At 45.1% G+C, this 10,217-nt stretch overlaps 1 protein-coding gene across 3 annotated transcripts; it reads left to right on the top strand.

The window, feature by feature from the left end:
- The first annotated feature begins 5,655 nt into the window (after positions 1-5,655).
- On the top strand, positions 5,656-9,255 carry RBM3 (RNA binding motif protein 3). Of its 3 annotated transcripts, none has more exons than XM_012738098.3 (7): positions 5,656-5,750; positions 6,346-6,465; positions 6,744-6,850; positions 7,494-7,599; positions 7,699-7,798; positions 8,212-8,297; positions 8,647-9,255. In XM_012738098.3, the coding sequence occupies exons 2-6, from the start codon at positions 6,363-6,365 to the stop codon at positions 8,270-8,272; spliced, it is 477 nt and encodes a 158-aa protein (XP_012593552.1). In that variant the 5' UTR covers positions 5,656-5,750; positions 6,346-6,362; the 3' UTR covers positions 8,273-8,297; positions 8,647-9,255. The 3 variants fall into 3 exon arrangements, with proteins under 3 accessions (XP_012593552.1, XP_012593551.1, XP_012593550.1); XM_012738097.3 differs by lacking the exon at positions 5,656-5,750 and adding an exon at positions 6,058-6,172 and having other exon boundaries at positions 8,215-8,297; XM_012738096.3 differs by lacking the exon at positions 5,656-5,750 and adding an exon at positions 6,067-6,172.
- Positions 9,256-10,217: the final 962 nt, after the last annotated feature.

Genomic DNA, 10,217 nt, shown 5'->3' on the forward strand with positions numbered 1-10,217 from the left:
GGTCACTGTTGTCTGTGTATTTCTCTGCTCCCTCTCTGGTTTTTGCTGTAGATGGAGTCCCCAAGGGCTCTTTACCTGATGGAGCTGAAATATTTCACTTGGTGTAAAGCAGCTCTCGCTTCCCCAGTGGTGGGGAGAGTGGATACTGAAAATCGGTTCTAGAAGGTGAGCCCAAGTCAGGGACTGCTTGAGGAAGGCCTGAGTCTGTTTTTTGGTATATCCGTCTGCCTGTAAGAGTCTGTCTTATGGCTGTGAATGTATGTTTTCAGGATGGGCCTCTGAATGAGAGATGAGAGAGAGTTGTTGGCTCAAAACAGGGCAAGATTCATTACCAAGATTGGGAAGTACAGGCCACTTAGAAATGTTGGGCCAGCTATCTCCAACATACCACATGTCACCATTTCTAGGATCTAGACCCTTCTCTGTGAGTCTTATGCACCAATGCTGGCAGCTCCGGGCAGGAGTCTAAGGTTCCTATTCATGCCACTTGCTTTGGAGCCAGCTTGAGGGTCCATGGCTTTGCCATACCTAGGTCCCTGAACTAGATTTCCAGCTCATGGGTACCTGTCTTAATCATTTCAGCAATATTAACCATTTATTTGCCTCTTCCATCCCACTAATGTGGACAAACATCAGACCCTAAAAGAAGTCACCTACTTATTTGGAGGGTAATGATCAAAAGAAGGTCCTTTTGCTCACTGACCTTCTCAGAAGGTAGGATTCTCTCACAGGCCAGGTGCTAGTCTCCACAAAGGACCTGGCAGATGGCAGCTGGGGTAACTGGGGTCCTCACATCATGGCCTAGCCATGCCAGGTTCTCCCATCCAGGTACTAACCAGGCCCAATCTTGCTTAGCTCCTGGGATCAGACATGATGGGAATGTTCAGGGTGGTATGGCTGTAGACTGTGCCAGGTTCTGGCCAGAAGTCACTGCACCTAGGCAATGCTGCCAGAGATGAGGGGGCATCAAGGCAGCCATCCTCTCATCTGTGTCCTCCAAGAATGTCATACAAAGCTGGGGAATGCCTCTTAAAAGGCTCCTGCCACCACCACCCCCAGTATTGGAGGGGAAGCTGACTGTGTGTCTAGGGTGCTCAAACACTGTGGGTCTCACAAGTGCATTCTGTGGTTAAGGGGCTGAGACTCCTCCAAGGGCCATCTAAAATATGGAGGTGTCTGGCCCTCTGAGTATCTCAAATGTACCTTTTGTCAGTAACCAGCTGACATCTCTGGGATGCATTCTGTAATTAATGAGCTCAGATATTTTAAGAGCCAGACAAGTCAATTCTGTGGATGGTGGCTTGGGGCTTCTGAAGGCCAGAAAAGTCCTTTCTATGAATAGGAGGCTCAGATATGCTGAAGAGCAGAAACCTATTATTCCTCTAGGATACTTGGGGCTTCTGGTTCCTGCCACGATGACAAACAGTACAAGCTGCTGATTCCCTTGCCTGGAGAAACTACAGAGGAAAACATGGGTTCCAGAAACTGCAGCAGAGCTCTGATAGACCCATGGAGAAATGGAAGGCTGTCTTTAACTGGTGTGTGTTTTGAGGGGCAGATGGTTGCAGGCAGCAGATAGAGGGTAGACAAGGGAAGAAGAGATTTAAGTTCTGGTTCTTACCTCTCCCCCGTATTGCCTTGGGGAGGTCCCTGTCTGCTCCCCTCTCTGCAGAAATGATCCAAACCACTGGTACAGGTATCTAGGGGGCTAGTATCAGGGCAGCAAGATCCCTGATGGGGAAATAAATAGACAGCCAGAGGCCATCAGTCCTCTACCTCTCCCCCTCCAGACACCAGGGCTGGTAGATTGCACCTAGGGAGACTGCCTCCTCTTAAAGCTGCCTTCCTCTGAGGGTTTAAACATGAATCCCTCACGGGGGGGGGGGGGGAGGCATGTCAGGTGTTGTAAGAGGAAGCAAAAGTGATGAATGTGCTTCTGTGGTACCTGGGACTGTCCAGCCTCTGCCTTATCTCTCACACATCCCTTTACCCTGCAAACTCCAGGTGATTGAGCAGACTAGAGGCTAGCCCTCAGCCTTTCCCTGGTACATTTTGCTGGCCAGGGCAGCTAATAATATCAGGGTAATGTAAGTCCACAGCCAGAGCTAGAAACCAGGACAATGCCAGAGAAAATCAACTAACTATAGTTATCTATTGCTGTATAACAAATTACCCCCAAATTTAACCACTTAAAATATCACAGTTTCTGAGGGTCAGGAATCTGCAAGCAGCTTAGCTTAGTGGTGTTAACTCAGGATCTCTCCTGAGGTTTCAGTCGGATTATCAGCCAGGACTGCAGTCCGCTGAAGGCTTGACTTGGCTGATGGACCAACTTCCGACATGGCCCAGTCACAGGGCTGTTGGCAGGAGGCTTCGGTTTTTCATCACCTGAGCTTCTCAACAGGGCTCCTTATAATATGCGATCTGAGCAAGCAGGTGAGAGACCATGACAAAGACAGAAACCACAGTGTCTACTATAACTTAATCTCAGAAATGACATATCATCGCTTCTGCTATGTTTTATTGGTCACGTAAGACCAACCTTGCTACAGCATAGGAGGGGACTATACAGGCTGTGATGCCAAGAGGCAAGGATCACTAGGGGCCATATTAGAGGCTAGCTACCACACTAGGTAACATAACATCCGAAGCAGAAGTAGTAATGGGACAGCCAGATGAATATTTTAAATAAATATAATAAATAAGAGGTAATATTAGAATATAAAACAGGAACTAGAGATTATAAAAAGGGCCTGAAAAAATGTTAGATGTGACTATGATGGTAGAAAAAATACAATAAAAAATATACTGTAGGCCGGACATGGTGGCTGATGCCTGCAATCCTAGCACTCTAGGAGGCCGAGGTGGGAGGATGGCTTGAGATCAGGAGTTCAAGACCAGCCTGAGCAAGAGCAAGACCTCATCTCTACTAAAAATAGAAAGAAATTAACCGGACAACCAAAAATACATACAAAAAATTATCTGGGCATGGTGGTGCATGCCTGTAGATCCAGCTACTCAGGAGGCTGAGGCAGCAGGATTGCTTGAGCCCGGGAGTTTGAGGTTGCTGTGAGCTAGGCTGACGACACAGCTCTTTAGCATGGGCAACAGAGTGAGACTCTGTCTCAAATAAAATAAAATAAAACAGAGACCCTCATTGGATTAAAAAAAAATCCAACAGTAAACACACACATATAAAGATTTAGAAAGGTTGAAAATGAAAGGATGGAGAACATATGGCAGATTAATAAAAGCTCAAAGAAAGCTAAGAAAGCCATCCTGATAGCTAACAAAATAGAATTGAAGACTTAAGATCATAAAGGACAAAGAAGAGCATATACTCATTGACAAGGAAGGTATGTCTACAAAAAACACGTATATTCTGAAGAAGCCTTGAATAATACATTTTCAGTGTGATGTAGATATATATATTATGTTTCTATATATATTTCTCACATTATATAACCCTCAACAAATGGAGAAGACTCCTTTTATGTTTACACTTAGCAATGACAAAAGTAGACCATGTTAGGGAACAAAGGAAGCCTCAATAAATTGAAAAGTATCAATATTAAGTATGTCCTCTAACCATATGTAGTAAAATTAGCAATTAATAAAAGCTAAAAACCCTATTTTTTTTTTTTTGGAAACTAACATTATGAAATAACCCTTGGATGAAAGAAGAAACCATAAAGGAATTTTACAAATATTTAAATCTTAATAAAAACAATACATGTAAAATTTGAGAGACACAACAAAATTAGTTAATACAAAAAAATGCATAGCTTTAAATATATTTATCAGAAAAAAAGGTGGAAAACCAAATGATGTAAGCCTTCAACTCAAGAAGTTAGAAAAGGCAAGGTGCAGTGGCTCATGCCTATAGTCCTCGCAGTCTGGGAGGCTGAGGTGGGAGGATCCCTTTAGCTCAGGAATGTTCCAGACCAGCCTGAGCAAGGATGAGACCCCATCTCTAATAAAAGAATAGAAATATTAGTGTCTACTAAAAAATAGAAAAATTAGCTGAGTGTCGTGGCGCACACTTATAGTCCCAGCTACTTGGGGAGGCTGAGCCTGGAGGATCACTTGAGCCCAGGAGTTTGAGGTTGCAGTGAGCTATGATGACCCCACTGCACTCTACCCAGGTCAACAAAGCAAGACTCTGTCTCAAAAAAAAAAGTTGGAGAAAAGAACAGAGGAACTGAGTTATAGATGAAATAATGAAGGAAATAAGTGCAATAGAGAATTAAAAAGTAATAATAAAGATTAACAAAATAAAAAGCTAGTTCTTTAAAAATGTTAATGATAGACCTTTGCCAAGACTGATTTAAAAGAATGCAAAATACAGAACAAAGAGAAGAATTACAGGCACAAAAAGAGGTTAAAAATTGTAAGCTGGCCCAGCATATTGGCTGACACCTGTAATCCTAGCACTGTGGGAGGCCAAGGTGGGAGGATTGCTTGAGGCCAGGAGTTTAAGACCAGCCTGAGCAAGAGTAAGACCCCATCTCTACAAAAAGTAGGAAAAAAAAATTAGCCAGGCATGGTTGTACACAGCCCAGGAGTTTGAAGTTGTAGTCAGTTATGATGATGCCACTGCACTCTAGCCCAACTGTCTCAAAAAAAAAAAAAAAAAGCTACTATATTTGAAAACATAAATGAAAGGCGTAAGTTTCTGGGAAAATTTAAATGTGCTCAAATTGATACTAAAAAATAGAAAACTTCAATATAACAATATATTTTAGGAAAAAATGATAGAGACACCTCCTCTCATAATAAACAGCTTTGGGCTCAGATCCTGATGGTTTTGCAGATTGTAGTCCTATCTAACAAGCTTTCAAGGTACTATTAATTCCCATCTTATGCAAGTTGTTCTGTGAAGGGTGATGACATCAGCAATAGAGGGGGATAAAATATCGGGCTCTTTGGGATATGAGGTTAAAGGACTATTTCTTGTGTTTGAGACAGAGTCTCACTCCGTTGCCCTGAGTACAGTGCCATGGCATGTCATGCCTAGCTCACAGCAACCTGAAACCCCTGAGCTCCAGGGATTCTCCTGCCGTAGCCGCCCAAGTAGCTGGGACTACAGGCATATGCCACCATGCCCGGCTAATTTTTCTGTTTTTAATAGACATGTATCACTCTTCTTAAGACTGGTCTCGAACTCCTGTGTTCAAGTAATCCTCCTGCCTCAGCCTCACTAGAGTGCTAGGATTACAGACATGAGCCACTGCGCCTGGCCAGATTAAAGAACTAGAATGTGAAGTAGGTTGACATCAGAGGATGGTAATTAAGTCGGCAGGGACTTAGAGGAAGACACTGTGACGGTGAGGAAGTCATGGGGGATCAAATCCAATGGGGGAAAGGACATTAAGAGCGAGAGAGTGATGTTAGGGACCGAAAAGAGTATGAGAGTGAAAAGGTTCCTGTGCGGAAGGGACAAAGACTGCTCGGCTGGTTGGGGGGAATGGTTTACGTTAGGGTATATCTATCGCACAAAAATTACCTCCGTTCTGGGAAGCGTGTAGAAAGCTTTCCTGCCTTTGCTCTACAGTCCCTTACTGTCGTCGAAGCCCCGCCCCCGCGGTCTCAGCCAATCATCACGCACGCCGCCGCTCGCAGGGGGGCACGTTCCATGACGTATACGCTACGTAGGCTTTATCAGTCGTCTTCCCGCGCTGCAGCCTCCCTGTTCTCCCTGCTCGTCGGTGCTCGCGGTTTCTCTGGTCGTTTTGCTTTTTAATTTCCAGGTAAGCAGCGTATGCCCTGCAGAGCGGCTGCTCTTCCCCTCACACACGTGCGCCGCGCCGGCTGTGAGTGGGGGCGCGAGTGGGGCGAATAACGGCCGCGGACACGTAGTCTTAGGCTTCTCCGAGGCGGACGGGCCTGGTGCTCGGAGGTTTGAAGGAGTTTGGCACGCTCTGTACCGAATTGCTAGGGGTGCCGGGCGGAGCTGGCAACGTTGGTAGCGACAGTGACCAGGCGACAGCAAATAATCTGCTGCCCCTCTTTAATTCCACGTGATCGCCGCCATTTTCTGCGGGTGCAGGGGGAACGCAAGGGTGTTCTGGGCTTGCGCTGTGGCACGAAATGCCGGGCGTGGCGACAGAGAATGTTGTGGGCATGCGTGATGGTGGCCCCAAATGGCGGCCGCCTGGATCCAGCCCCGGAGGTTCCCGCCTTTTCGATCTTATTTTTTAGTCTCTGTTTAGTTACTCTTTATTCTGTTTCTTTTGTATATTTGCCGTGCTTCTCGCCCCTATCCCTTAACGCTTTTTTCTGAGTTTTCCAACCTCTTTCTTATCCTCACTATTTTTGCCACCCTTCTCCGTTTTCTTCCCACAGGACTCGAATTTGCTGCCATGTCCTCTGAAGAAGGGAAGCTCTTTGTGGGAGGGCTCAACTTTAACACCGATGAGCAGGCGTTGGAAGACCACTTCAGCAGCTTCGGACCTATTTCTGAGGGTAAGACGTGGACCAGACCTGTAATGGCAGGGGGAGGTGAAACGAAGTCTGGGACCTTTGAATTTCAAGGAATATTAAGAGAAAAGTCAGGACTCCAGGACTTGAAATCTCTCCTTCCTAAGCCCAAGGTGTAGAAGTTAAGAATCCTATAATTTTCAGGATTGGTGGGGGAGGTCTGTTCTCTCCTGCCACACACCCCCTTTTCAGGAAGCTTCTTGCCACTTTCCCCTTCTGGTGGTGACTCATCCACATTACTCCATCTCCTCTCCCTTCCTCAGTGGTCGTTGTGAAGGACCGGGAGACTCAGCGATCCCGGGGTTTTGGCTTCATCACTTTCACCAACCCAGAGCATGCCTCAGATGCCATGAGAGCCATGAATGGAGAGGTGAGGTCTCTTATCTGTAGAGGGGCCCTGCCCCCATCTGCGACTTCCTCCATTCTTTCTGTTTTTCCCTCTGTGTCTGCTAGGGGCAGCGTGGCTACCAAGCCCCGCAGTGCCCACTCACAGGAGCATGACTGCCTTCTGTTCTAGGGGGTGGAGGGCAGCGGCAGACAGAGCTGCCTGGGAGGCGACGACTGGTTCTGCATGAGGCCGAGAAGCCACCTGTGGATGGTTCACCTGCCTTGGGCTTAGGTAGTAGAGTCTGCAGACCTGTGGGCCTGGCCCGGAGAGGACCTCGTGAGTCTTCTGGGATGGACTCTGAAGCCTCAAACCAAGAGAGGTGTCTATCTAGCCCTAATAGTCGGGCAGCTTAGAGGAGTGGGGAGGAGAACTCGGCCTGAGTTCAGTCAAGATGTAAGTAGTAGCAGGGGAAACATGGTGGATTCAGGTCATTTTGTGGGATTCTACAGCTCCTGGTGAAGCCATTCTGGTCAGAGGAGCTTATTCTGGAACATGGCACCCAGAACTTGGTGCCCAGCAGAAATTTCTGGGCTCTTTTGCCTACCTGCCCATGCCCACTCTTCCCTCACCACTGCCCTGACTAATGGCCAAACCCATCCTCCTTGTGTCTCTCTCCAACATCTAGTCCCTGGATGGTCGCCAGATCCGTGTGGACCATGCTGGCAAGTCTGCCCGGGGAACCAGAGGAGGTGGCTTTGGGTCCTATGGGCGTGGTCGCAGCTACTCTAGAGGTGAGTACAGTGGTAGGTTTGGTCATGGGGTGAGAGGGAGAGCCACCTATTAATGGCCTATGTGTGGACAAATGCCATTTTAATGTTTATCTGCCATAGGTGGTGGGGACCAGGGTTATGGGAGTGGCAGGTATGACAGTCGACCTGGAGGATATGGATATGGATATGGATATGGACGGTCCAGAGACTATGGTGGCAGGTAGGTAGCGAAAGGTCTGGAAAATTCTGCTATTGCTTCTCTCTCCTTAAGAACTCATATGCCTGGGTATTGACAGGCATCATACCTTGGTGTTGCTAGCATGTGTGTAAAACAGATATGAAACTTAGTATTTTGAATTATGTATAATGAATTACTTGTATTGTCATATAATGTAGATAATGCATGTTATTGTACTATATTGGTTAATTATGTAACTATGTTGCTTTAACATAGTGTGAGTTAACATACTATAAATATTTAAATCGTATGCCACAAAATTGTGTTTACTACATGATCATATACTTAATATATTCTGTTTTATGCATTTAAAGTTTATATTATAAGATGTGACTTGTATGGTTGTTAATATTATCAGTGGTATGTGATGCATTTCTCTAAAACATTTTCTCCAGAAGCCAGGGTGGTTATGACCGCTACTCAGGAGGAAATTACAGAGACAATTATGACAACTGAGATGAGACATGCACACATAATATAGGTGAGACTGGATATTGGTACTGAGCAGACTTCTGTTTATCAAACTGTGTCATGTCCCTGTTACCTTTTCTGGCCAGACTGCTCAGCATTTCTGCTGCCCTCCTGTACCTCACCCAGCCGGCCCACCAGACACTATTCCTAGATCCCCCTTGCTCTCTGGTCCATATCAGAGTTAGTCCAATTGGGGGGGAAGGGATCTAAAATCCTATAATCTGCTCTTGTGTGGGATGGAGGAGATGGAGTGTCCCTATGGCTCAGCCCTTGGCATCTTTATCAGCTGTGGGAGGTAAGCATGTTGTTGCTCTGTACCTTCCTGACATCACAATTCTCCCCCTTCTTAATGTTCTCAGACACAAGGAATAACACTTCTGATCCAGGATCGCCCTTCCAGATGGCTGTATTTATAAAGATTTTTGGAGCTGCACTGAAACATCTGTTTTAATACACCAACTTCTATTTTTGAATTGCTCTCCCAAGGTAGCTTGTTAAAGACCTTTTAGAAAGCTCTGTGTATTTTTTAAGATATTTTTTTCTCCCATTTAAAGGCAAATTCTGAGACATTTGTAAAGTCTGGGTATTTTTTCTTTTACCAGTTTTTTGTTTGAGCTCTCAGGATTATTGGTTCTGGCAAACTTAGCCAGACTGGCTTTTCTTTTAATTAGTGATTATCTAGGATATTTTGTTTTTTAGGGACATTTTAAAAACAAAAAACACATATACAATGTTTATTGTGGTTAGAAAACAGTTTCTAAATGTACCTGAGAGAAATCTGTATTGGGAACATGATTGCCTGGGGTTTTTTTTTTTAACTGAAGTTAACCAACCTTATATAGAAGAGCTTCTTAAAAATGTTTGTAAATGTTATTTTTTAAAAAATACTGGAAGAAAAAATATTCTGTTGTGTCTCACGTATTTAGGTTATCATTCATTAAGCTGATTAAAAAGATGAAACTTTAAAACATTGATAGTGCTTTTTCCTTACTCAGCCCCCTTAGCAAATAAAAAATATAGGTAGATCAGGAGGAGAAGGGAGGCTTGGGGAAAATGGGGGGGATGGGAAAAGATAGTCAAAAGAGTAAGGGTTGCCTGACATGGTCTCTTTTTTTTTTTTTTCTTTGAGAAAGTCTCACTCTGTTGCCTGGGCTAGAGTGCTGTGGCATCAACCTGGCTCACAGCAACCTCAAACTCCTGGGCTCAAGCAATCCTTCTGCCTCAGCCTCCCGAGTAGCTGGGACTACAGGCATGCATCACCATGCCCGGCTAATTTTTTGTATATATATTTTAAGTTGGCCAATTAATTTCTTTCTATTTTTAGTAGAGACAGGGTCTCCCTCTTACTCAGGCTGGTTTCAAACTCCTGAGCTCAAACAATCCTCCCGCCTCAGCCTCCCAGAGTGCTAGGATTATAGGCGTGAGCCACCACGCCCGTCCTGACATGGTCTCTTGGTCCATTGTTTAATCGGTGTTTGAGTTTGGATTTCCTTAGCTTCTCTGAGCATTAGGTGGACACTGTTCTCACAGGATTGTTGTTAGAATGTCAGTACCTGCCCATGGCATGAGCTAAACCCTGTCAGAGTAGTGCCTTTCTCTGAAATGATGAAGGTTGGGGAGAGGTGCTGAACTCACCTTTGTGTGTGAGGGACATGAGAGAGACCTGATTTGAAAACAGGGTTCTAAGAGCTTAGACGACTCAGATTCTAGGATTCAAGTCCAGGCTCTGCTACTTCTCAGCTATTTGACCTTAGTTGAGTCATTTAACTTCAGCCTCATGGGCATTTTACATTTTCTTTGGGGGGTTAAATGAATGGGCATATAAAGATACTGAAAAGAGTGACAAAGCACTCTTAGTTGGGATTCAGTCTTTTGGTATGTCACTTGGATGGTAAGGTAGTATGATGATGGCCCTTTTTAGTCTGATTAA

Source organism: Microcebus murinus, chromosome X (genome assembly GCF_040939455.1).
Source record: "Microcebus murinus isolate Inina chromosome X, M.murinus_Inina_mat1.0, whole genome shotgun sequence".
Taxonomy (NCBI): domain Eukaryota; kingdom Metazoa; phylum Chordata; class Mammalia; order Primates; family Cheirogaleidae; genus Microcebus; species Microcebus murinus.

What these genes read in the sequence shown, in the direction of transcription:
- RBM3 (XM_012738096.3), top strand. Translation starts at nt 6,091, where the DNA reads ATGCCGGGCGTGGCGACAGAGAATGTTGTGGGCATGCGTGATGGTGGC. An exon ending in GCCTGGATCCAGCCCCGGAG is followed by an intron (nt 6,173 to 6,345) that starts GTTCCCGCCTTT and finishes TTCTTCCCACAG; the next exon opens with GACTCGAATTTGCTGCCATG. An exon ending in TGAGAGCCATGAATGGAGAG is followed by an intron (nt 6,851 to 7,493) that starts GTGAGGTCTCTT and finishes TCCAACATCTAG; the next exon opens with TCCCTGGATGGTCGCCAGAT.